This window comes from Gopherus flavomarginatus, chromosome 21 (genome assembly GCF_025201925.1).
Source record: "Gopherus flavomarginatus isolate rGopFla2 chromosome 21, rGopFla2.mat.asm, whole genome shotgun sequence".
In the NCBI taxonomy this organism is placed as follows: Eukaryota; Metazoa; Chordata; order Testudines; family Testudinidae; genus Gopherus; species Gopherus flavomarginatus.
In genome coordinates, this window is record NC_066637.1 from 7149814 (window position 1) to 7176510 (window position 26697).

Below are 26697 nucleotides of genomic sequence, written 5' to 3' on the forward strand. Positions count from 1 at the left end.
GCTTTGACAAATTGTGCTTTGGCCTCATTTTAGAAATGGGGAAACCAAGGTGAACCTGCCTTGTCAGATTCGTCAGCTGATGAAGTGCTTTGAATGCCTGTAGTCTGATCCACAACTGGTGTCAATCGGCAAAGAGCCGTTGAAGTCAATGGAGCTGGGCTGATCTGCACCAGCTGTGGATCTGGCCTGAGCAGTGCGAGGTGAGTGATACTAATGATTAATTAAAGGATTCTGCGTAAATGCTCTAGGATGAGCCCAAAAGGAATCCTTCTAAAAGAAAAATCCTGTGGCTAAGGCCGTACTCTAAGGAAAGTGAGTGACTGGCTAAGCAATGAGAAGGACAGGGGACAAGGATGAAATCTGAGTAAATTAGAGGTACATGCTAAAGGGGAAAAGTGCTGAGATCAATTTTGAGGGTTTTTTTTTCTCACCATCTCCCCAGCTCAGTCTATAGAGCTACAGTCTCACCAGCTAATGAATCCAGGATTGTTTTCCCTCTCTTCCCTTCAGGAAGTCTGGTTGTATTATTTTCACTGTGACAGAGAGCGGTTGAGAGCGCCTTCTCCACAGGACTGGCCCTGCATGTGAAAACGTCTTTGGCACTCAGCTCCCAGTCTGGGGTTGGCATTGCCTGGTCCCCTGGGCACGCTCCAGAAACAGGAGGTGGCACCTTTCCCATGAGTAACAAGGATCTTTATTGATCTCATGTCAGATGGGAGAGAATCGGAAGTGTCCCCTCCTCCATGAGGAGCTCGTTTGACAACGATGAATAATTGTTGAGCTGATGTGCATCCATGGCGGTTCCCTCCCCTGGTGCCGCCAATCCCAGGAGAAAATGGGGCAGATGATTACACAATTATGGGCCTATCCCCAAAGTTTATCATCCTGAGAAACACGTCTCAGTACAGTGGGGTCCTGCCTGCGTGCAAAGATGATATTGTGAAAGCAAGTGGTTCCAGCAGCCTCTGTCTAAACCATGCATGGCTAGTGCTGGCCAGCCCTGGTTCCTCATCACCAGCTCTGGGAGCCACCTTTCTGAGTGTAAGCAGGAAGCTGGGGAGACCGGATGACTGGGGGGCTGGTGAGTGGATATGGAGCCTTCCGCCTCTAGGTTACTTAGCTCGGGTTGGGAGTGACTGGAAACGGTTGCCATCCGATGGCCTCTTTGTGGCCAGGTCGGTGCCTCGAGGGGAAGTAGCCTCACTTCGAAACCTGCCATCCCTGCAGAAACTCTTCCGGCGCCCTCAGCAGTGCCCAACACTACAGTGACTAGCGGGGGAGGTCCTTGGAGAGAGACCAAGGACTGAATGGGCCATGGAGACGAGCTCCCCTCTGCTGCCCGGGGAGACCCTTCCAGGTCAGGACTGGGGGCCCTGGGTGATGTAGTGTATGTGTGGGAAGCAGCATGGTCAGTGCCATCCCTATTCTGGGGCAAAGCCGAAGGCTTACGGGCTGCACCATTAATATGTGAGAGCACCCGGCCCCTGGGGCGCTTGACAGAAGGCACAAAAAGACACTTGTGGCCACGGGTGGGAACAGTCAGCCTTTTGCCCATCTGTATTCTCTGCTCCGACCTCACCAGTTGTGAGCTGAGGGGTGTGTGTTGGGGGGCAAGAGCGAGGCGAGCACGCAGTTAAAATGCCCCACGGTCTGTCTGTCTTCTCTTTTCTTCAAGCCTCCCGAGGCAGGAAGTTGTGTGTGTTGGAAATGCGGCTGTGCTTTCCGCTGTTAGCCAGTCTGGATGCTGCATTCACAACTCCCTAGGCAGGAAGTCGCAGGTGGCGGCATTTGCGGTCCTTCGTCTCTCTGTACCCCGTTCTCAAGCCCTCCGCGGCAGTAAGCTGTGAGCACTGACCCAGAATCCAGGTGTCCGGGTTGGTGTCTGTCTCTGGTGTAGCGGTGGCAAGAAGCCCCGTGAGCCATTGCAGTGGACCTCCCCTGGCAGCGCAAGGCTCATTAATGTCAATCGTGCAAAGGTACAGAACCGGGAAGCATGTTCTGCCTTTGCTGCCCGGCTCTGTGGAGGGCGCCTTGCCCGGCGCGTTGGCTGTTGGTTGGAATCTGGGGCGTTTGAGAAGTCCTCTGTAAGCTCCATCTCCATCCTCGACCCCTCAACTCCTTCAAGGTGGGACTGCACCTCTTTCCGGCTCCCTGAATGTGCACGTACCTAGGCCCTTTTCATCCTCCCCTTCAAGGCCCTTCCTCATCTCTGCTCATCCTGTCCTCCCTCGACCCCTCACTCTTGATGTTGCGTCTCACCCTCTCTTCCCCCTGACCCCTTTGGGCTGGATCTGTTAAATCCTCTGCCCACAGAACTGCCCCAAGAGCTCTGTGAATGGTGTTTGCAGCCCTCTCCTTCCATCGCCCACCCATGGCTCTGCGCCGCCTCACATGCTGCCCTGTACGGCAAGGGCAGCCACTCGCTTCCCATGTGCAGAGCCACCTCCTCCCCCCCCCCAAAATCCCACATCAGTGAATCCTTGCTATGCTGCCCCCACCATGGCTGAGGTCTCTGCTCCTCGGCCTCAGCTGCTGGCCTGCATAGCGTCCGCTCATGGACCCTGCCTTTCTTGCATGGTCTCTTCGGCATCATGTTGTTTATGGTGCTGTACGAATAATAGGGGCCATGATGGTTCCAGGGAATATCAGGCCGGGCCGGGCATGTCAGGGAATTTGAGCCAGGTTCATCGAGTGCATGGCTCCGGGGTTACCTTCCATTTGCCTCTAACTTCCTACCAAGGTCAGGGTTTGAATGGTTGGGTTTTTTTAAGCGGCGGTTAAGCAGTGCCAGGGAACTGCCACTAGAGGATGCCCAAGAGCAGCTCATACTGTGTGTTGTCCCTGGGACTAGAAGCCCCCCCCCCCACCCCCAAAGCTGTGTGTCAGCAGGATGGCAGGGGTGGCAGGCAGAAGGCTGCTGAAGGAAAAGCCTTTAGCTGGTCCTGTTTCTAGGGGTGTGATAACCCTGCCATCGGGAAGCTGCTATCGGTGGTATTTGCTGGGGTTCGCAGCCTGTCTGGGGTGGGGGGCTGAGCTGTCCCACATGGTTACACTAACCTTACTTGCAAACTGTTGTGGGGGTGGAGGTGGAATCTTTGGTACAATCTCTAGGCCCTGTCTACACCGGCGGGCTGCGACCACGCTGGAAAGGATGGCAAGGGTTGTTCTTCCAGCGGATAGCGCTGGGGGCCAGGCTCGAGTGGAGGGGTAGCAAATACAGTTCGACCTCGTTGTGGGAGTAATGGCTTCTGCTCATCACTTGGCTCGGTGGGGCTGGCTGGGAACACACCGGGCGCGGTCGAGAGTGGCTCTGGTACAGCAGGTGCTGTTTGTCCATGGTCACTTCATGGCACAAAACCACGCCTCCCGGTGGCCCTCTGGAACCTGTCCCTCGTCCCGGCAGGAAGCCCTTGGCTCCTGGGCCTCAGGGCAGCTCCTTTCTCACGGGCAGTAGGCACAAGGTTGGCATTGCTGATGTTGCTTTGCTCCCAGCCTTCACTCTGCAGTTGGGAAGGACACTTAGGGCTTGTCTACACAGGGACCTTCAGGAAAATTAATCTGAATTAACTTTTCAAGTGCATTAGTTAAACCGCATTCAACCCCGGTGGGGAGGCTCTCATTCAGAATTAAAATGACCGTAATTTCAAAGTGAAATAAACTAAGCCAAATCAAGGCCACCTTAATTGTGAACGAGAGCCTCCCCACAGGGATTGAATGCGGTTAACAAATCCACTTTGCATTCACACCTTTAGTTAATGCGGATTAATTTTTCGGAGGGTTCCTCTGCAGACAAGCCTTTGCTGTTGTGCTCAGAATTTGGTACCTTTTCTATGGCTTGGCCAAAGCTACCAACCAGCTCCAGCTGTCCTAGGCCGGTGTCTCCAGGTTGCAGTCCTGTCCAAACAAATCCGTTGCTTTTCAGTCCGTGTGTGCGTGGGAGGGGAGTAGTGGAAGGAACTAGGAGGCAGGGGCTTCTGGCTCTGGAAGGGAAGTATGGCCTAATGAGCAGGGCAAGCCAGCGGGAGCCAGCATTCCTGTGTTCTGTCCCGTGCTATTGCTGGCTTGCTGTGTGCCTGTCGGTAGGTTGTGTAACCTCTCCCAGGCTGAGGCGTTGCAGCCCTGGCTGTGCACCGCAGTGGCTGCGCTGGGTCTGTGGAGCAGCCATGGCAGAATGGAGAGAGCCATCGTGACAATATTAGCAGAGAGACGGTCGTGACCTGGGCACCCGCTGTGGTGCTGGGAGTCGGCAGAGGTGTGCGATGTGGCAGTGATGGGGTCTGGCTCACGCTGAGCCCTATTCAGACAAGGCCGATAACACCCTCCGGCGATGCCCTTGGGCGCCCGCTGAGAGCATTGTCGGGGCCCTTAGCCTAGTGCGGGGTTCGCTGTGCATGTCACCTCAGGCCATGTGGCCCTGGGTGCAGCTGGGCCTGGTCTTCGCTGGCCATTTGCCCCAGAAGTGGCCAGTTTCTGGGTAGTTGTGCGAACCCCTAGCTTAGAGAGTTTCCCAAGTGTTATCCTATCATTTGTACTGGTGTAGCGTCCCCTGGATTGAAGCCATAATAGCTCCACCACGTGTTGTGTGACCCGCCCCGGGTGTGCTGGAAGCAGTGGGATCGAACCTGGGACCTTGGGATCTAAAGGCAAGACCCTCTGTGGCCTGAGCGAAAAGAGCCGGCTCAATGAACCAAGGGTGTAGTGGGTTGGTCCTTCTCTGGCCCTGCCACTCCTAGAAGGGACAGAGTGCCATGCCCAGTGGGCATGGGTTAGCGCCTGCACCTAGGGCCTTTTGTCTGTCTGACTGGGGTTAGCACTGGAGCAGCAGTGCCTGTGGCTGACTGTAGCAATCCCCAAAGCAGACACTGGGAAAGGAGCCTTTAGCGCCTTCAGAAAGGAGGCCACTGGCTGTAAGTACTGAGCTGGGCTGGTTGTCAGGTGTGGGCAGCAGCAGCATCTCTCGCTGGCTGCTGGGCATGGACTCTGCTGAGATACAGCAAGTGGGTGCAGACGGGTCGGGGATTTGGCTGTGCTCTGTTTTGCACCCCTGGCAGGGTCATACTCCGTGGGGATCTTTGTCCCCCTCTAGTGGCTGATCCATGTAAGATGCGTTTTCCCCACTGTGCCCTGCTAAAGGAGTGAGTCCTGTAGCCCAAGCAGTAAAGGCTTGTGCTTTTAGCAGCACCGGTCGCTGGTTCGAGCCCCGCTGTTGGACATGGCAGGCCATGAAAATATAGGGGTTGCTTGATTCCAGAATAGAATGAAAATGTCACTAATTGGGCTGCAAAAAATAGGAAGTGTTGAAAAATCCCCCTGTCTCTTTAATATAAATCTTCAGGCCAGCCCGGCCTGAGCCCAGCTCTGAGCTCGTGCCTGGGTCGAGCGTCTCAGTGCTGCTATTGGGCCCCATGGAGCCGGGAAACCCGCAGGATGTGCGTCTAGACGGCAATGGAAAATGCACACATGGGCCTACCAGGCCTCTGAAGCAGAGTAGCCTTTGTGCATACGGATCACTCGCCCACTGAAGCAGCTAGACAGCGAGACGGAGAAGGGTGTTACCGACAGGCCTGATTCATAATAATCAGTAAGGCTGCTGGTTGCGATGAGAATTGCTGCCGTGGATGAAGTGGTGGGCACCCAGGGGTTAATGGCGTGTGCCTGCTGTGCACTGGGTAGATCAGGACGGAGGCGCATTGGCAGAGCGGCGTGAGGACCCCGTACTGGACCAGCAGTGCTGCTGCAGGCTGGGGCAGTGGGGCTGGGGCGGATCCCTGCTCTGGGGGAGCGGGCGGTTTGCAAGGTGCCTGTTTGCATGTCCTGTCTGCACAAAGCCTGGCTGTGGCCCACGTGTGCTGTGTGCAGGTGGCGCTAGGTGTTCAGATACCCAGACAGCAGGGGAGCGGGGCAACGTCCCTGGCAGAGTTTGGAAAGAAACCCTGGGAAGCGCAGCGGAGTGGGGAGGGGCTTGGCCCAGCCTCAGCTGTCGCTCAGTCTGTGTACACCTAGGCCTGCGGTGAATGGAGATGCGGCAGCTGGAATAGACACATGGCCCTGATAATCCAGTACAAGAAGAAGAAGTCAGATCTCCTGGGACAGAGAGCCTGGGGAGGGTGGAGCTGGGTCCCCAGCTGCCATCTCTGAGTGGAAGCTCCGAGTCCGACTCTAGGCATGGGAAGATGGAAAGTGGACCCTGGGAGTGGGGAAGGGAAGGGCTCTGGATCCCTGGCCCAGGGAAGCTCATGCTGGAGGAAGTGCTCACCCTCCTGCACTAGTTAACTAGTTGTGTCTCCATAGCCCCTGTGTGTGGAGGTGGAGCTGAGTGAGAGCCCTGGCTCCCAGCTCCCTGGATGCTGGGGATGAGTTTCCAGAATCAGAACCTGGGCCCGCATTTCCCAGCTGAGGCCGTGGCTCCCGAACGGGTCAGACCTCCCCCCGACGCCGAATGCACCCAGACGCCTGGGCTTTGAAACCTGGGATCTGATGTGGTTGGACCCGTCTCTAGCCGGGTTGTGATGTTCAGGGGGCCTGGTTGGGAGATACCGGCCCGGGGAGACCCGTCTCAGGTCGGGGTCCTGAAGCTTTGGATAACAATCAAGTAGCGAGAAGTGTCAGTCACAAGCACAGACATGGCAGCTGGGCACCATCCCCAGATACACACACAGCCTTTCCTAAGGGAGTTGACTCCTGAGCTGTGGGCAAAGAGAGGGCAGCCTTGCTGGGGAAATGTCTGGTGTCCTAGACTGACACTGGGCGGCTTTCCCAGGAAGGGGGTAACTGAGCAGCGTCTGCGTGCTGTTCGGCACCCAGGCAGCAGGCAGCTCCTGGCAGGAGCGAGGTGGCTGTTCTCTTCTGACCTCAGCAGCCAGCGGGTCGCTTGGCACCAGCCAAGGCGGCGATGGGATGCTACGGCGTCCTGCTGCTGTCAAGTGCCCGAAGGGTTAATCTGGGGCTAGCGGGAGTGGGAGAAAGGGCTGGTGTGATAGTAAAGAGCACAGAGCCCTTCAGCGAGGACCCGGCTCCAGGACACCTTCCTGCTGTGGGGAGCTGGGCTGTGAGCTGCTGGATAGCCCTGGCCTGGCGTTGTGGCTCCCTGCATAGTGGGTGTGCGGCTCAGCTGGGCTCCACATTATGTGGGTTGGAGGGGGCCCCTTGCTGGACTGGCTGCGGGGCCGTTGCTGTGCTCGGTGACATGACTAGCTCCATGGACAGCTGGCCTTGCAAGGATTGCTGGGCTGGGGTGGTGTGGTGAGATGTCCAGGGACTCTGCAACATCCTTCCGGTGTGGTCGGGGTGTGGGGGGTGCCGCTGGGACTGATCGGGGCTGCGAAGGAGGAGGGTTTGCATCACGCATTGCGGGTGGGAGATTTTGGTCAGTGTTTGTCACTGCGGAGACACGAGGTGAGTCGAGCCCCAGGTCCCTCTGTCAAGGTCTGTGTGGGTCACCCCCTGAGGACGTGCTGAGTGCAGCAGCCCTGGAATGGTCTATTATATGCAGCCTCTCTCGTCAGAGGCTTTGGGGTCTGATAGTCAGGGCGGGGGAGACTGGGGCGTCAGGACTCCTGGGTTCAGTCTGTGATGGGGACTCTGTGGTTCGTTTCCCCCCTCTGGGTTGGGGATGAGCCTGGCCTGCTTCCCAGGGCTCAGCCTCGGGGCAGAGTGCTGGGTTGGCAACCCCGGGTGAGGAGTGCAGGGCAGGTGGCCCCCATGACGCTGTCCGTGGAGCTGTCCCTGCTAGCCCCCAGCCCAGCGATGCAGCTGATGGCCAGGGCGGCAAGCCAGCCAATGGCTCAGGAGCAGCACCATCTGGTGACAGCTGTGAGACAGGGCAGCGTATTGGTCATTGCCCGTCTGTAGCGCCTGAGGCCCGTTCTGCACCAAAGGGCCAGCTTCTGCCCACGCACCCTGCAGTGAAAGGTCAGTAGCTCCGAAGGGCTGAGTCTGAGAGGAAGGCCAGCTCTGTGACTAATGCACTGGGCTGGGACTCAGGAGATCAGCTCCCAGCACAGCTACCTCACCCCGCTGTGCCCTTGGGGGAGACATGTCCTCTCTCTCTGCCTCCATTGCCCACCTGCAAATGGGGGTGACAGCACTGCCTTGCTCCCTTGGGCCCCTGTCGGCTGTCAGTGCCGAGCCTTGTGCTGCTGAGTCTCTGTCCCCTGGGGCCCTGTGGAGCCGTGGATGGGAGATGCTACTGTTCTGGCTGGGCATGCCACGTGGCATGCTGTGAATCGCTGCCCGGGGAGCGAGGCAGTGACGTGCCAGGCCTGTTAGTTGCACACAGGGTGTGGGAGTAGGGGGGATATGAGTGACTGGCCCAAGGTTGCACAGTAAGGCAGAGCAGAGACTGGTAGTGGGGACTCCTGCCCAGTCCCCCAGCTGATCTTGGCAGGGCCCGGGTGGGCAGTCGTTTCTCAGCAGTTTGGCCGGCCCTGAAGGCTAATCATGCAGATCTTCAGGGTGAGCCCTCCCGTGCCGTGATGCTGCAGGGGTGTTTTATTGCTGTTGCGGGCATGTCTTTGTGCCACAGGATTGAAAGCTGCCAACTAAAGCCCCCGCAGCTTCCTTCTGTCCTGCTGCAGCGCCGAGTCGGACAGCCCAGGTTTGGGCGCGGGAACAGGCTGTCACCGCACTTTCGCAGCCACTGCAGCATGGAGCCAGGGGGCGTGACGTGATTGCCACGCAGGCCTCCGAAAGGATGAGGGAGCTGAGCCGAGGCATCAGACTGCGCTGACGTCCCTGCTGGGGAGCAGAATGAAAAGACACTGACAGTTTCTTGGTGTTTAAATGAACAGATCAATATGGTTTTGTTGAAGTTCTCCCCTAGCTGCATGCAGCCAGCCGCACCAGTGGGTACGGGATTGAGAGGGAGGCCCAAGTAAACAAGGTCACCGGAAGGAACCTTTGAGCTTGTCTGCAAGCCGGCTTCTCGTGCAGCTTTGAAGAGAAAGCACCAGCTGCTTTGGTGAAGCTCTCCTAGTTCAGGGCTTCACTCAAGCCTCCCTGTGTCCACGTTTATCCGACACCATCTTTCACAGGGGAATCCCAGCGTGCTTCGAAAATCAGTGAGGCTGCGGGAGGATTGAGACAGTCTCAGCCACAAAGGTGTGGGGCTGGTTTTTAGGGTTGGATTTTTTTATTTTTGCCAATTTAGGTGCCTAAATGGGAGCCAAGAACGTTGGGAAAACTCCTTTTTAAACCATTTCAGAATCACCACAGCTGGCAATAATCTGACCTTTCCTGTCTATAGGACGGTCCATCCCTGGAGCATTCTACAGCTCTAAAGGGGTCTTTCACCTGCCGCTGGAATGCAGCCACCTTTGGGGGTGGGATGTGCCAGCTCTTTAACAGATCCCAGCAATCTACACAAGAGTTGTTTAGGAAAGGTAATGGAGAAGAATCCTGCATCCAAGGGCGAGTGCACGGCCAATGGATGGAAGCTGGATGTAATTAGCTAAACTGGAATTTGGCCTGGATCTGTTGTCAAAACTGCTAATGGATCTTTAATGACCAGGAACTGGATCTTGATGTATTTTCCAAAGCTTTGTCAGTTCACCTTTTAAGAGATCTGGACGGGACCTGATGGTGTCTTTTTAAAGACCTGTTTGCTTTGCCAGGGTGGGGTCTCTTAAAGCATGGCAAAAAAAGGGATGTTTAGTTTGTGGCTCAGAAAGTTTGGATATCGGCTCCTCCAGAACAAATGACCCGTCTCCTAGACAGCACCTTATTGAAGAGACACTGCCCCGTAGCCAGGGAAAAGCAGGAGGAGACACAGAGGCCTGTCTGACCCAGAGAGAGGTCACGAGGGTCATTTGTGAGCCAGCCTTTCTAATGTGTAGGTGAGGCCGCCCTCCCAGCCCCCTGGGTGAGTGAGCCACTCAACGGCCCCTGCTCGCCTTTCCTCACCCCAGATGTAAAGAGTGCGAGGGGAGTGGGGCTCCCAGGCTGTATGTGAATGGGGTGTTCTGTGCCCGGGGATGTTCCCTGAGCTGTGGGAATCACATGCCAGATGCGTGTGCTCTCTCACACATGCGCAGAAGTTAGTGTCAGGAGGTGCCCAGGACGTGCCCTTGCCAAGGGAGAATCTTGCAGCAGGAGGATGTGGGGGAGGCTGACTCCCTTACGTCTTCAGCCTGCCTACCCCCTGCTGTTGGTTCTTCTCCTGTTACGATCCTACCCCTCAGCCCATACCTTACACCCTCCAGCTCTGTCGTTTACACCCCGCTCTTAGTTTGGCCCCACCTGTGAGTTACTCGCCAAACACCGTTCTCGTGTTTGCCCATGTCCTTAAAGCTCCTGCCCTGCACCCGCTGCATAGAGAGTTTCCTTTTTAGTGACTGCGGGGCTGTACTAGCCACTGGGCCAGCAGCTAACGGACACCAGTCCCTGGCTCTTTTGCTGCAGCCATGTCGGTGATGCCTGTGTGCCACTGCCACTGTACGGGATGTGGGGAAAGCGAGGCACCTGTCTCGCGGCCTGAAAGCTTTGCCTTTGCGAGTGCTGGGAGAGTCCCCAGGACACCCTGCTCCAAAAGCGCAGCCTCCTTTCCTGACCGACCCTTGCCAAGCGGTGCCGAGCTGCTCCAAGACACAGGTCACTCACAGGGAGCCTGGCGTGGGCTTGGCCGTATCCAACCCCTCTTAAGTCCCAGATGAGTCCAGTCTGTGAAACCTTGGGGCTGGGCACCTACAGCTTCTAAGAACTGGATGACTTCAGAAGCTACTTTTGGAAAAATTAGGCCATGCTGCAAGTTGGTGGCCGAACACAGGAGTCCTGGCTCCCAAGCCCCTTCTCTAGGCCGTAGAGGATGCTGCTCCGTTCCCCAGGGGGCCGTGCTGATTGTCCCGGAAAGGGCCCAGAGTGTGACGTTGCATTCCATGTGTTTTATGGAAATACATTATATTCACACTCATTAGTATAACTGGAACATGCTTTGTGCAAAAGGTCTTTTATAAGCTTTGTAATGATACATTCATACAAATAGGATGAACACACTCAGTAGATTGTAAGGTATCATTCTTGTATCTAAAACTAGGAATATGTAGCATAACTCTGAGGTCCTATTGTAATTATGCAAAGCGTGGACCATTAATGGTGGCTTGGAATCTTGATGGCTCACATTACCTAGGACAGTGGGTTGTGAATGGCTCTGTTTACTTTGCAGAACTTCCTGGGTACGTGCCAGCCAGCCTTGGAAGAATGGAGACTAGGGGTCTCACAGGACATGTGACCATGTCACATGATAATGGAAGCCATCTTAAACCTGGTGCTTTTCCATTTAGGAGGAGGGGTGGGAACCCAGAGAGAGACAAAGGATTCCCGCCTTGTGCCAAAGATATAAAAGGGAGTGGAACAGAACAATGGGTGGCCGGTCATGAGAAATCCCTGAGTCACCTCTTGAGCTAGAACCAACCAGGGCTGTACCAGGGGGAAAGGATTGAGTGAGTCCAGACTAGGATGGAGTCTAGTCTGCAAAAGAAGCTTATTGGAATCGCTCTGAGGGTGAGATTTTACTTGTAGACAGATTCTTAATGTATTAGGCTGAGACTTCTGTGTTCCATTTTATTTTGCTTGGTAACTTACTTTGTTCTGTCTGTTATTACTTGGAACCACTTAAATCCTACTTTTGTTTATTAATAAAGTATAAAAAGTGATTTTATTAACCCAGAATAAGTGATTAATATGTGGTGGAGCAAACAGCTGTGCATCTCTCTCTCAATTTAGTCTGCAGCTTTGGGGGCATGGATCAGACCTGGGTCTGTGTTGCACCAAGCTAGCCTGTCTGGGTCAACAAGGCAGGGTTCTGGAGTCTCAAGATGGCAGGGAAAATGGGCTCAGAGGTAATCTTAACACATCAGGTGCCAGTCCCAAGGGGGGTCTCTGTGACTGAACTGGTCACACAGAAGGAGTGTTAATTTGTCCCCAGGGATGTTGGAGGGATGACCCCTGGCTGTAGGTTTGAAGCACCAGTAGGTGGGATATGCCGCGTGGTGCCGTAGCTGCGTCTCCATTGCTGGGTCTTTAGCGCTGGTTTCTGAGGGCAGTCGGTGCTGGCTCTGGGCCCCCCCCCCCCCCCGAGGCCCAGGCAGGGTGTCTTTGCCAGCCCTACAGGGCACCTCCCCCTGCACAGCCTGCTAACACAGGAGCCGGCTATGGGGCTGCTTCCTCCTCTGGCCAGGGCACCTGTCCCCACAGTGCTCGACGGCTAAGGGGATGCAGGGTCACCCTGTGGCCGGTGTACACCGGTGAAGCCATCGTAAAGCACCCCCAGTGTAGGAAGCCTCCCCAGCAAGCTCAGACTGCATGCCCTCCTCCCACCACAGAAGCCCCTGGCACACGGGGCATGGTGGGGGCATTCCTTCTTCCTAGTTAGCCCCCACTAGCAAACCTGCCCTGGATCCTGTTCCTATTTGTGCTGGGAGCCTGGTCAGTCCCAGCATAGGGCGAGAGAAGCCGCAACGCTCTCCGCCTCTGTATGTGACTCTCCACACTTATTTCGCATCCATCACACGGGCACAAGCCTGCGGTCACTGGGCTGGATTTGGATCTGCAGGGTACGTTCTCCACCTCCCCCCCCCCCGAGCCGTCTTGTCCCCGTTCTGTTATAAAACTCCTGTTTCGTTCAGCAGGGCCCCTGGACCTTTGTTCTATTCATAGCTCTCTGTGCTCACGTATCGATGTCTCGTGAGCGATGCCGCCAGAGGCCCTGACAACTGAGGCTAGAATGGAAACTTCAGCAGGTTCCCCACCCCCCACCGGGGTTCGATCCAATTTGGAATAACCCCCCAGTCCTTGAATTAGCAGCGAGACTTGGCCCTTTGTGCCGGACAAAGGGAAGGTGATGGTATCTCTAGAACGGTTCCTGGCAAGGAAGTGTGGTGTGGAGCCCTGCAGGCCGGGGCGCGGCAGTAATCAATGTTATCTCCACGGCACACTGTTCCTCTGATAAACCTCCGGTGTTTAGAAAAACCTGCTTGGGTTTTAGCGATCACAATTCAAATGCCAAGCGCTGGGGATTCAAGGTGGCCTGAATCGGCACTGCAGCATGACTTTCTGGGTGCACTGGTGCTGGGTGGCGTGTCTCTCAGAGGAGACATACAACTGAGGTCCCTGCCACCTAGGATTTCTGGCACTTTAGAAGCCAAGTATTAACCCTGCTAAATTTCAACTCCATCGTGCAATTTTGCCTCCATAAATCCTGCCCCCTCCCTTTACTTTTCATTGGTTCAATGCTTAACACAGAGGATTCCTGATTCTGATTAGGACCCTGAGGTGCTATTATATTACAAATAATCATTGTTGTGTGGTGGTGGTGAGTGCTGTTAAGCAATTTCTGTGTTCCACCCCAGAGCTGGCTGCATTTTGGTGGTGCATGAAGTGATTTCAGGTGGGTGGGGCATGTATGTAATCTTTAAAGCGCTTATGATCCCTGCGGATGACTCTCCCAATGACTGTGCAAGAGAATTCTTGTTGCAGTTTGGAGTGGGCATCTCGCCTCGCCCCTATCAGAGCGGACGTGAAAGAGGCAGCTGCTCGCTTTCCCTCTGACTGACCGTGTGGTGGGAAAATGCAGGCTCTGACCTAGGCCAGGTGGATCTCAGGTGGCAAAGGAAATGCCTGCTTTGGAGCTTCTCATGGGAGGCTGAGTCAGCTCATTCTCACCTGCACATATATTTCTAAGCTAAGTACAGATATCCTCGCCCCAGCTGTATGTGCACATGTGTGTGTCCCTTGAAGCGCTGAAAGCTTGTTTCCTCCAGAAGCAAAATCTGAAGCCCAGGCTCTTGGTGGCTATTGAAGATCTGGTGGCTCTTTTCTTGACTACGCTGTGTATGTGATGTCTTGGGGGCAGAGGTAGGCAGGCTCAACCCCAGAGGTAGCTGCATTTTAATGGGGCTCTGTGTACATAAGGGAATCCTACTTCCGTTGAAGACTAAAGACACAAGTCCCTATAGAGCAGATGACTTTATTCCCGACTGCTGGGGGTACAATGGTAAGGAAATAGGCAGAGAACCCCCCAGAGTTTTTCTTGGGGCGACCGGAGGAGGAGAGGGGGAGATAAAGTTGAGCTGTGTACATCGAGAGCATCAGTGTTCCATCAGCTAATCCAGCCCCTGCCACTGGTATAGAGACCCCAGGGCCAAACAGCCACTAGTCTTATGTTTTGCCCAGAAAGGAGCCTCCTTGATGAGGGAGACCCCCGGCCCGTCACACGTCCTTGCTCCCCAGCGTTGGCAGCCTTTGGGGGTTGCCCGTGTGCCCAGCGAGAGAGATTCTCGCGCTGCGTTGGTGGGGTCAAAGGCAAAAGATGCTCGCGAGCCGGACTTGTAAGCTGGGCCTGTGGCTCGGAGGGCACGGTCACCTTGAGAGCTCCTGCTAGCTGGGCTGGCCTCTTCCCCCAGCTGTGTCTGGGACTCCTCTCAGCATCAGGGAGTCCTAGAAAGGAGGTGGCAGCTTTGAGCAGCGGCAGGGGGGTAACTGGACTGGTCACTGCCTCTCGCCCCGAGGTGGGGCAGATGGGAGTGAGAAGGGCTCGTAGCTGCTCCCTGGGGTTGGACCTGGGAACAGACTGGCCCCCGGTAACCCTGATCTGCAGCACCCTGGCGCTGCTCCCCGGGGGCCGCTGGCGGGTTGGCCCCCGTTCAGCGATTGCTGAGCTGACGGCTGTTTTCAGAAGGTTCCTCTGAGCCGCGGTTTGTTTGTGTAAATATTTGGACATTTCTCAGGCGTGATTATGCAGCAGCCTGCTCCTCATGCATATTCAGAGGCCTCCAGCGACTGATTTCCCCCGGGAATATTGGCTCAGGGCTGGGTGACGGGCCCAGAGGAAGAGAATTGGGTCTGATGCTGGTAGGGGGTGGGTTGAGGACAGGGGTGCCTGTACCACAGCTGTGCCCTGAGCTGGGAGCCCTGGCTGGGCTGCAGTGACCAGGTTTCTGCAGGGGCCTGCTGCAGGCTGCTGTGATGCTGATGGGCACTTGGTGGTGGTTACCAAGCACTCTTCCCAGCCACTGATTGGCTTCGTGTCAGAGCTGCTCCCCTTACCCGGAGGAAATTGAGCAACACTGGGGGAATCTAGAGCTCGCCAGGCCCCCTTTCCCCATCTCTCTTGTCTTCCCGTAGCTCATCCCTGGCTATTCTGCTTCTTCTCTCCAGGCCCTGCCCCAGTTACCTGGATGTAACTCTCCTGAGCCTCTGGGCTCCTTATCTGTCAGCAAGTTCGTGTTCTAACCTTTCTCTCATGGTGCCAGGCTGTAGCATATGGGGATCCCACCGCACACACCAACCAAACCCAAGCATCCCGTGCTTGCTCTGGAGCAGCAGAGAGAGCAAGGAGTTGGGGAGCCCCTCATGGGGTAGGGCAGAAGGGAATGCTGGCAGGTGGAGTCTCAAGGCAGATATCAGAGGGGTAGCCGTGTTAGTCTGGATCTGTAAAAGTAGCAAAGAGTCCTGTGGCGCCTTATAGACTAACAGATGTATTGGAGCATGACCTTTCGTGGGTGAATACCCACTTTGTTGATGCATGTCAAGGCAGGTAGAGCACTCCGTGGCTTGGAAAGCACAATTCTGGAAGGCTCTGCTGCCCGGGGGTGAGGTGGATCTGGGGGCCTGGAGCCTGTGATAACTCCCAGCCCTTGCTCCGGGGAGAGACACTGCGCTTCCTGACTCACCGGCTCTGATACAGAAGCATCCCTGCTGGCTCTGCTACCCGGGTTCTTGTTGGCTGGAGTCTGTGCCAGTCCCCTTGGCTGTGGAGGGGCTGGAGGGGCTGGCTGGAACCTCGGCTCAGCTGAGTGGGGACTCGGCTCTATTGCCATCTGATGGATTGGCATGGGGTGAGATGAGTGTGCTGGGTGTCTGGCCAGCTCCTAGGACTCCATGTCCCAGAAAACACCTTCCCAGCTGGAGCCAGCCAGCCTGTGGGCAGTCTCTGCGCAGATGGGCTGTTGGGACGAGGTATCTCGAAAGGTCTCACGTTTCACTGCCTGGATAAATTGGGAGACTATGGAAAGCTTTTCTGTGCTGTGCTGCAGGAAGTTGCTTAGCTGGACTCTGAGCCTTCGCTGTGGGCCAGTGTGCTCCGGGCTGGCCGGTTCTAGGCTGGTGTGACAATTTGAGAACTCTTTCTATTCTGTATGACACTGAGGACGCTGGGTGTATCTGTCAGACTGCACACTCCATTTTCTGTGTGGGGCTTGTCTGCTTTCTCTGGTGTCGTTTTACCTCCCTGTCGGACTGAAAGCCCAAGGGGTGGTGACGCAGGGCTAATAGCAGAGGGTCGTTAAACTTTCATGGTCCTCGATTCACATGGAAGCCTGCTTAGAGAAAGAATTGGCTACCCTACTGCCAGAAGAACCAGTCTGTCCTGGTGTGCTGGTAGCTAAGCAATGGATCACCTGATAAGGCTGATCGGGGGTCAACTGATAACGGGACCTGGAGGTTATTAAAGGGTTTCTCACCAGCCCTTTGAGAGAAAAGGCTGTACCCAGGAAGCGTGCCAGAGAGGCCACGCTCAGTCTCAGAACGGGAACAGGAACGGGAGTTCTTGGTTCCCTGTGCTCACACTACTGGACCTCCTTCCCTAAAATCCTGCCTCGGGTGACATTACAAATAAACTCTGTGAAAACACTTCTGTTCCCACGAGTGTTGGTAGAACAGCAGACAAAAAGCGCTTAACTTGCCCCCTTGCAGCATAGGGGCCAATGAATGGAGCATGTTTTCTACTCTCATCTGCTGATGCTTCTCCCTTTTATGTCTCCAACCCCCCCCCCCCCCCCCCCCCCCCCCCCCCCGCAACAGGCATCATGTACATTACGTTATTCCATACGACGGGGACCAGTCGGTGGTGGATTCCTCGGAGAATTACTTTGTGACTGACAATGTAACCAAGCAGGAGATTGACCTGATGCTGGGACTTTTGCTGGGCTTTTGTATAAGCTGGTTTCTGGTGTGGATGGATGGAGTTCTCCATTATGCTGTGCGAGCCTGGAGAACCAGCCGACGGTACGGTAAGTGCCTCCTTGCGAGCTTCCCACCCCTGCTCGAGTCCTGTGGCTCATCAAAGGAAGTTTGAAAATAATATTAAACCCCCCAACCCCTGAACAACCACCATTCAGAGGGTTTGTATGTTTGACTAATTTGTCACAAGCTTGTTTGGCTGAATTCCAGCTCTCTGCATAAAAAAATGAACTTTACCTGTAAATATTTACATGGAAATCCATGGCACCATGCAGGGGGATTTGCTGGAAAGTGATATTTACTCGCGAACGCATGACGGAGCCAAGGGGTGTTTGCTGGAGAACAAAATGTATGGGGAAAGTCGTATTGTTTGCACTTGTAAACGTGTTGTATGCAGGGTTGTTATAGCCGGGTGGGTCCCAGGAGCTCAGAGATTCGCGGTGGAGGAGGTAATTAATATCTTTTATTGGATGAACTTCTGTTGGTGAGAGACACGAGCTTTCGAACTTACCCTGAGCTCTTTCTGTCTCTCTCACCAACAGAACTTGGTCCAGTAAAAGATATTACTTCACCCATCTTGGCTGGGTAAATTTGTGGCATTCTGGGAATTTGATGGCAAGATTAAATGTGTGTAAACATTTCTGCGTATATATTTACAGCGAGGCATCAACGTGCGGTGGGAAGTTGATGTTGGTGGCAGGGAAATTAAATGTCCATGTGTACTGGTGGTGACGTGATGAGATTCTCTCACGCACACCCCTCCTCTGGTCTTGAAGCTTCCCTAGTTGACCAGAATTGTTCCAGATGTGGTCATTTGTGCTGTGCATGCTGGGGAATCTCCACTTGGCAATGGCAGCAGTCAGAAGGGACTGGGTGGGTTGGATGCCACTTGTAGCCACGAGCAGGAGCAATAGGAACATAGCAGTTACCGCGCTGCATCAAACTTGTGGCCCATCAAGTCTAGCAACCTGTCTCTGCCAGCGGCCCGCCCCAGCTGCATAGAGGGACGGTTCAAGACCCCCTTTCTCTAGTCCCATGGTTTACCAGCACAGGCTGTCCCTGGTATTGTGACTGGAAAAGAAATGGAGAAAATGGAATAAAAATAACAAAAGGCAACTTGAAATCCTATCATCTAATCAGTGTCTGTGTAAATTGCACTCTCTAAATGCCAGTTGATGTCTGCTTTAAAAAAATGGTAATTTAAGAAAGCTTTATGTGCAAACCTATTAAAAAAAATCTAATTAGGGAAACTGACTGCTTCTTTCTAAAAACTTCCATCAAAATGGTATTAATTTCTCATTAGAGCTTCCAAATCCCCAGCAACCCGCTCAAGCAATTTCTGAATTGGGCTGTCTCTTGAGACGCCTGTGCTGTCTGTTCCGAAGTGGAAGGCTCATTTTCAGAGGGGTCCTGCAAGATCTAAGGTATATAGCTCATGATGGGGCCCTCCAGCCATCCCACCTGCAGCCATCATCTCGTCAGATCTCATGAGCTAAGCGGGGCTGAGAGAGGTTAGCATGTGGATGGGAGGAGAGAGAGAGATGGCTGCAGCATCCCAGCCTTTGAGAGCTGATTTCTTTAGTTATGTGTCTGGTTGAAGTATCAATAACTGGGCAGAATCTTCAACCTACTGTAAACAGGGTCTTCATAGATGGGCCCTTTCCCCCTTTAAGTTACTAACAATCGTCTATCTCTTTGATCTAGCTGGCTTTTCTTTCATTCCTTCTTTTTGCTTTTCTGTGTACACCTGCCCAATGAGCGTTGGGGGGGGGGGGCGTTAAGTAGCCAGTGATTCATTAGGTCAGTAAATTGCGGGCCAGAGATGTAAATGTTCAGGACAAAATAGGACCCAGCTGGGAAAAATAAATACCTTCCCTTCGAACAGCCCAACAGTGACGTGGAGCTGGGATGCGTCAGGGGAGCCAGCCCGTGGCATCCAGCACTTTGGGCACCCCTGGGTAACAGCTGCAGAGGGGGAAGCAGCAGTTTTGTCACTTGGCCGGATGTGCAGAATGCAGCTGTAATGGTGGTCGTAGGGAGGACAGCTCTTGAATACAAAGGTAGCCTGTGCTCCATTGGGGGAAGGGGGGGTGAACGCCCCCCACAGAGTGTCTGGTGAATCAGCATTTGGGCACACTCCCGCGTTTGGCTCTGTGTGTTGGCGTCCTTGTGTGTTGGTGTGGATTTGTGCACAGGTGTGTTCTTGTGTCCGTGGTTTGGTGTGAGTGCGGGTGTGTCTAGGCATTTCCACGTGAGCGCACGTGCAAGAGTCGGTGGGCCGGTGAGCGAGCTCTGGGTGGCTGTGTGTGTTTGGGAGTGGGTGTGTGCGCGCACGCAGGCAGACAGCTGTTTGTGCGTGGGTGTGTGTCCATGTGAACGCACCTGCTGGTGTGTGCGGGGCGGCTGTGGGAGCACACCGGCCTGGCTGTCCCACTGAGCTCAAGCTGAGTGACGTCAGCGACTCTGGAAAGTGCTCGGGGACGAAACCAGCCCCAAACCCCAACAACAAAAGAATGATCTCTTTGCCAAGGGAGGGGGGACGAGCCCTCCAAGCTCCTGGGAGCAGAATAACCGCTCCCCCGGAGCAGGCTTGGGGAAGGAGGCAGGAGCCCTGCTCAGTGGATTGCCCCCTGATTAAACTCCTCCCGGCTCTTCTCCAAGAACACACCCCTTTAGTCTGGGGTGTCCCACTGGAAGCGACTTGGCTTGGAGCCCACTGTACTCTGGCCGGGTTGCTGTCACTGGTGCCTTGCAGAACCCTAGTGGAGTCTGGCAAAGCTGCGACTTGCCCCAGTGCAGCCGGTCTCTGGCTTCCCGCAGGGTGGAGAGTCTCCCCTGGGATTTTGCAGCTAGATGGGACTCACAAAGCCCCAGAAGGGCTTAGAACAAAACCTGGGATGGATTCTCTGAGCTGCCCAGGAGGCTGTTCAGCAGCTGCAGAGGCTGGTGGGGATCCTGGCACAGCTGCAGCCCCGCTTGCATGGCCCCAGGGGGCCATGCAAGGATTCCGAATCGTCACCCCGCCTGCCCAAGCCCCATCCACTCTGCCTTCCTGGAGTCTCCTGCACCCAGAGGTCCTGCAGATCCAGGGGCACTTGCAAGGGAAGGAATTGACCTCCGCCCTGCCCTCCTTTGTGCTAGCGGAGGGGGTGCAAAGGGGCAGTGTTGAACTGGGCCCTGTGGGGGCAGCCTGTCCTTTGGCTGTTCCAGAACCTGGAAGGGCTGTGCCCGGAGGTGTCACGCCCTGTGCTGGGCGCCTCGGCCAGGCAGTGCAGGCGTTTGTCTCTGTTTATCCTACCTTGGAACAGCATCTCTGACCCTGAGCGTTCGACAGAAAAATCACAAGTCAGGCCCACGCTGTCATGAGATTTTCTAAGACAACCACTTGGGGTTTCTGAGCCTTTAGGGGTCCCGTTTTCAAGCTCTTTTCTGCAACCAGGGAAGTGAAAAACTTCCCCTTTCAAACGAAAAGAAAGAGAGCTGAGGTTGTCACCTGACTCCAGCCTCTGGGGCTTTAAGAAAATTACCAAGAGACTCGCCAACACGTGAGGCTGCACACGTTGGCTGGATGGTGGTTTTAGTCCTAGCTGCCTTTTTCTGTTGGGATTGTGGAGAGGGGCAGTTTTCTTTCTGTTCACTTTGCTCCCATGCTTGCATTGCTCTCTGGGGAGGTTATAGCCGAAGAAAGGCAGGCTGCATTTCATAGCTGGCACCTTTATTGGGAACCCAGCATGGGGACTGGCTCCACTTGGAATAATTAAGCAGCTCCATTGCTGAGAATTATTAGCCCTTGTTGGACTGGGGTTCTGTCACTGACACGCCGGGTGTTACAGAGGAACGGCCCAATAAAAGTGAAATAAAGTGGCTGGAGCCAAGCAGGGCTGGGAATGAAATTAACACCGTGTTTGTTGCTGCAAGGACGCACTGAGGTTTTAACATATCCAGCCGCTGTTGTGTGGTGCTTTCCGGCCTCACAGCATTTTCCCAACTGATTAGTCTGCTCACGAGCCCAGAGTAATTATTACCATAAGCTGCATTTTACAGAGGGGAAACTGGGGCACAAAGCAACTAAATGATCTGCCCAAAGAGGGAGGAGGCTGAGATTAGAACTGTTGTATTAATTTAGATGCAATCTATGGCCCCTAAGAGTGAAAGGTGGTAACAGGACCCTATTGCCATCCAGCATCAACCGTTTTAAACAAGGTTCAGCCTGCTTAGTACCATGGCAAACGCACCACTTAAAATATAAGCCAAACATGATGCTTTACATTGCAAAGGCTTTAACGTGGTTTCCTTTGTATTCTGGATCTTTAATACAAGGCTTTTAATAGCATTCCGGGTTTCCTTTGCCTTTAGCTGGAGAGCATTTTTAGAAGGAAAAGACCTCCTGTCTGGCAGCCTCTGAGCTGGTTTCCGAGATGGTGCCTACTGTCCTTTTTAGGGAAAAGAGGAGTTAGCTGAGATGGGCTGGAGCCGTTTTTGGTTAAAGACCAATCCTATTTTCTAGAACCGTGGCTCCCAACCTTTCCGGACGACCGGTCCCCTTTCAGGAGTCTGATTTGTCCTGTGAACAAGGCCGGTGCAACCATTTAGGCGACCTAGGCAGTCGCCTAGGGTGCTGGCATTTGGGGGGTGCCATTTCTGCAGCAGTGACCGCGGCGGATGGATCTTCGGCCGCCCTGGTCGCCGCCAGCATTTAGGTGGAGGGATCTGGGGCAGGGGAGCGTGGGGAGGGCTGCCTGCAGCAAGTAAGGGGGGGCACTCGGGGGAACTCCCCACCCCAGCTCACCCCTGTCCTGCCTCCTCCCTGAGCACGCCGTGGTCACTTCACTTCTCCCGCCTCCCAGGCTTGCGATGCCTAAGCTGATTGGCACCAGAAGCCTGGGAGGCGGGAGAAGTGAAGCAACCACGGCGTGCTTGGGGAGGAGGCGGAGCAGGGGTGAGCTGGGCCGGGGGGCGCCTCAGGGTGGAGGGTGGGGAGCTGCTGCAAGGGGGGCACCTGAGGATGGAGGGGGGACCTGCCACGGGGGGGGAGGTGCCTCAGGGTGGAAGGGGGAGCTGCTGTGGGGTGGGGGTGGGGGGGCTCAAGGTGGAAGTTTTGCCTAGGGCGCAAAACATCCTTGCACCGGCCCTGCCTGTGTACCCTCAATTTCACGGCCCTTAATAACGACTTGTATTTCTAGGTCTGATTTTGTAAGCAAAAGTGGCACCGCCCCACTGTTACTGAAAAATTGTTGACTTTCTCATTTTTACCATAGAATGAGAAACTCTAGCTATTGGAATATAAATATTATACTTTCGGTTCAGTGTATGGCAAGTCATTGTGTGCATGAAATTTTAGTCTGTCCTGACTTCGCTAGAGCTTTTTATGTAGCTTGTTGTAAAACTAGGCAAATATCTAGGAGAGTTGATGTACCCCCTGGCAGACCTCTGTGTATCCCCAGGGGTACGTGTACCCCTACACACACACACACACACACACACACACACACACACACACACTTCTGCTCCTGGCTTTCAAATTTCATTTGTTTTTTTTTTAAAGTTCTAGCTTTCCAATTGTGAAGAAAACCTTCCCTAAGGGTAAATTGTAAACTTAGGAAGACAACCCCAAACAAACTGCCTGAAACTGCTGCTTTGAAAAGTATAAACTATCCCATTCCTCTCAATGGTTGTTGACATTTAAACTATCAGCGGTAGGGTTCAGAGTCAAGAGTGTTAAACTGATGATTAGCTGAAGAGTTCTGGTAAAATCACTCGTCATATCCCACACTCCAGGACTGCCTCCTACACTGCCCCAAAGAGGGAAGTCAATATCAAAATGAATACAGGGGTCACAGTGTTGATTGGAGCAAAGTCCCTGCAGTGACAATGAAAAATTCTGCAGAGTGTAGGACCAACGTGGTATGGGGTCCTCTGAGCCGTGCAGGCTCCTTGCTTTAAGATAATACTTCTCATTTATATAGTGCCTGCTGTCCATGGATCTGAGAGCACTTTTGGACAAATCTATACCCAAAGAGGGTGCAGGGTTTGGGGAGACTCCCATGGGGTTACACATGTGACATGGGGGGCTCAGGACAGTGGTGGGCTGGGACTGCTCCGCTGAAGATCACCAGTGCTCACCTGTATTACTACACAGCGGGAATTACGTGTCACTAATACTAGCCTCAGCTTTCAGATGGAGAAACTGAGGCATGGGGAGAGAGAACGTGACCTGCTGCCAGGCCACACAATGGGTCAGATGCTGAGCTGGGACCAGAACTCACGGGCCTGCTTCTCTCACCCCTAAATACGCTCCCCTGCTCTCTGATGTGCCACCCTCTAGTTACTCAGCATGTCTCATGTACCGGTGCCATCTTGGCCAACATACTGGGGCCTGACCCCGAGACCTCCCGAACTAAAAGCATCAGCTGCTGTCTCCTGAGCAAAGCTCTCCAGCTGAGGCTGTCACAGGCTCCGGGAGGTGATACGTCCTGACCAATGGGTTACAGCCCGTTCAGCCCCTAACCGCCTCTTTCTCTTTTCTTTCACCTACCAGACAATTCTTGGTCTTGGATTCCGAAATTTTGTAACTTGAAGGAGTTCAGGAAACGTCAGCACAGGCAGTACGAGGAGGCCACAGGGAACATGGTGCACATCAAACAGAAGCTGTATCATAACGGACATCCCAGCCCCCGACACCTCTGAGAAACGCCTTCCCCTCCAGAGACTGTAAAGCGATTTTAGAACTGGGCTTTTAGGGGAACGTCTGTGAGTTCGCTCCTCTGTGGAAGACAGTGGAGGACGCCATTTTATTTATCTAGGTGGTGTGATTCTGAGGCACACCGCGAATGCACAACTAAGCCAGTTCTGGCTGCAAGGTAGCCAAGACATTGCACTGTGTTCATCGTTTTATTGTCGGACTGCTGTATATATGTAAAAAAAGAAAGGGGGTGGGGGGAGATTTGCATTATACTTCCAAATCCCCATCCCCACTGGTTGAAGTTCTCCTGCACCTTCCGTGTACCTCTTTTGGAGTCTGTTCTAGGGATCTGCTCTCCGAAGACGTTAGCGATGCTCGGCCGAGAGCTAGAATGCCTTTCGCTCCATGATGTTTCCTTTCTTAGGATGACTTATGCCACCGCAGGTTTGGATGGAGGCTCGTGCTGGCGTGTTTCCAAGGTGCAGTGTCCCGTTTTCTTTGGTTTTGAGTTATTTATCTTTTGCAGTCAATGAAGTTCTAGAAATACACAAACGATTCATTCTTCCTGTTGGCCTACAGCGAAACCTGCCTTAAGCAAAGGCCTCCTAGAAAGCTGCAAAAAATCACCCACCAACCAATGGGATTTTAGCATTTTAAGAGGGCTGATCCTGCTCCGTTTCGCACCAGTTTCATGTTGGTGTCACTCCATTGACTTCATTGCTGTCACTCCATGTTTACACCACCAGGAGAGGAGAACTGGAGCCAGTTGCTCTGGGGGCGAGAGAGGAGAATAAAACTCACTGAGATAAGTAAGTGGAGTTACATCTGCGGTGTAAGCAAGGGGGGAAAATCATGCCCACCAGTTGCTATATAAATGTTAAGTCATTCACCACCCCTCTGGGAGGAAGTGAAGTATCACCCCCCTGTTACAGAAGGGGAAACTGAGGCACAGAGAAGGGCTGTGCCGGTGAGTTGGTGACAGAGGTGGGAATAGGCTCTGGAGACTCCCCTCCGTTACCTCCAAACTCCCAAGCAGTTGCCTTGCTCTGTGTGTTAGTTCTCTGAAGGTCCTGCACTGCTTGGGACTACTTCAGGGCAGCTCTTTAAGGAGCTGTTAGTGGAGGTGACTAGATCTGAAGCTAAACCCCAGCTCCAAACCCCTTACGGCTGGTGGTTGTATCTGTAATGGGTGCAACCAGAGCCTCGGATCAGAGCCTGCACCAGGAGGTGGGGAGCTTAGCATCTGCTTGGACTCAAGCCTAAAGCTGGGCAAAGTGCTGGTTTCAGGGGAGCGAGTGAGGGTTATGAAAACCCATTCACGGACAGCGAATAACCTTAGCTCAGGCAGCACGGGCAGCGTGTTAAGGGCATGTGACAGGAGCCCCTGTGCATCAAGACATTTCCTGCAGAGGACACAGGGAGCAGGCTCAGTCAGCTGGGCACGGATGGGTCCACTGATTTTTCAATGGGACTATTCGCAGAACAAGCCTCTAAGTCAGTGTGAGTAAGGGGCGAGGGGCCAGCACCGTAGAAATGAGGGCTCGCCTTTCAGTTCTTGGAAGTCCTATTGTATTACTTAGTGGGCTTGAGTTTAAAGGGCCGGGGGGAAGAACATGTAGGAAAAATGAATGTCCCTTCTGTGAATTCTTGGATTCTGTGTGAACCTGCTTAGGTTTCCATTGCAATGGCTGGGTGAGGGGAAGAAAACAACCCCCAATGGCCACCCCCTCCCCAGTCTTATTTAATTTAGAAAACAAATTACAAACTAGTCCCAGACAGAGGAAGCCAAATGCAGAGCCATGTTCTCTATAGCTTAGATAGTTCATAGCACATGTGACTACAAGGCCAGACCTGGTTGGAAAATAGGTGGCCAGCTGATCCCCGTCGGTGCTTGTGTTCCGCTGCTTGCGCGTTTGGCATCCAAGGCTTCCTGGCTGCAGGCACTTGGAAACGGGGGGGCTGGGAGCAGCTCCTTTCCAAGGCAAAGGGCGGTACAGCCAGGCTGAGTGAAATGAGCCTTGTGGGCTAAATCCTCAGCTGGTGTAAAGTGGCATTGACTTCAATGATCTCTACTGCTTGACTGCAGCTCAGGAGCTGGCCCCTTGCCATCAGTGGCTAACAGGCTGGCTTAGCCACAACAAATCCTGCATCGGGACAGAGGGTTAGACCGGCTGACCCTGGTGGGACTTGCTAACCCTGTGATTCTATGATGCCAGTGTACCCAGCCTGAGGATCTGCCTTTTATATGTTAAAGCTCATTTTCTACCCCCAGGCTGTTTCATTTAGTTTAACTCAGCCTTCGACGGGTGCCTGCCGCAGCAGCGAGTGGAAAACCGGTGAGCCCAGGCCCAGGCTGCATTAGAACTGTAGCTCTGCTTGGGACATTAAGCTGTGTCTCGAGTAAACAGCAACGCAAATCAAAGTGCCCAGGGATGGCTCATGCTGCTGCAGCCATGGGAGAGTTTCAGGACAGGCCCTGCCTCTCTCGCAGAGGAAGCGAAAGCCTCCACCATGCACGGGGCAGGGGGCTGGGCCCATTTTCCTTCTGGCATCTCTTCCATCCACAGATTAGTTTAGTTCCCGCTCCCTGAGCAGTGGCCGGCTGGGGGAGTGAGGCCCAAACATGGGTAAGCCCCACGCCATGGAACAGAGCACATCCTCATAGCACAGGGTCTGACCGCCCCCAGGCCACTGCTGGCAGTGGCAATACACAGTGAATTTAATGCACTTTGCTACAGGCATATGCAGCTGAAAGCAGCTGGGCCATAGGCACCTCTATGCAAAAAGGTCGGTGCACCCGGAGGGTGCTAGGTGCAGCCTCAGCACAGTGTGAATTCATGCCCTCCAGAGCCATTCTTATGTGTGTTACACTTGCATGACTTTGCTGGCCTGATTCTCTTCTCCCAGTGGGTTCACAGGGGTGGGCGGTTCCATGAACGTCACTAGAGCAACTCCAGATTTACCCCAGGGTAACAGAGGTCGGCATAGGGGAAAACGTGTGCAACAGCTGGGCAATTAGTGAATACTGCGCCCTAGGAACCGAATGGTGACATTCATGCCTG

General features: G+C 54.1%; 1 protein-coding gene across 3 annotated transcripts in view; it reads left to right on the forward strand.

Moving 5' to 3' along the window:
- Window positions 1–23880, forward strand: part of TMEM240 (transmembrane protein 240) — a 28180-nt gene extending 4300 nt beyond the window's left edge. For all 3 annotated transcript variants that reach the window (XM_050931506.1, XM_050931505.1, XM_050931504.1), the window contains exons 3-4: window positions 16795–17003; window positions 23492–23880. In XM_050931506.1, coding sequence (XP_050787463.1) covers window positions 16795–17003; window positions 23492–23640 — 358 coding nt within the window. In that variant the 3' untranslated portion in view covers window positions 23641–23880. The remainder of the gene's footprint in view (window positions 1–16794; window positions 17004–23491) is intronic.
- The last annotated feature ends 2817 nt before the right edge of the window (window positions 23881–26697 follow it).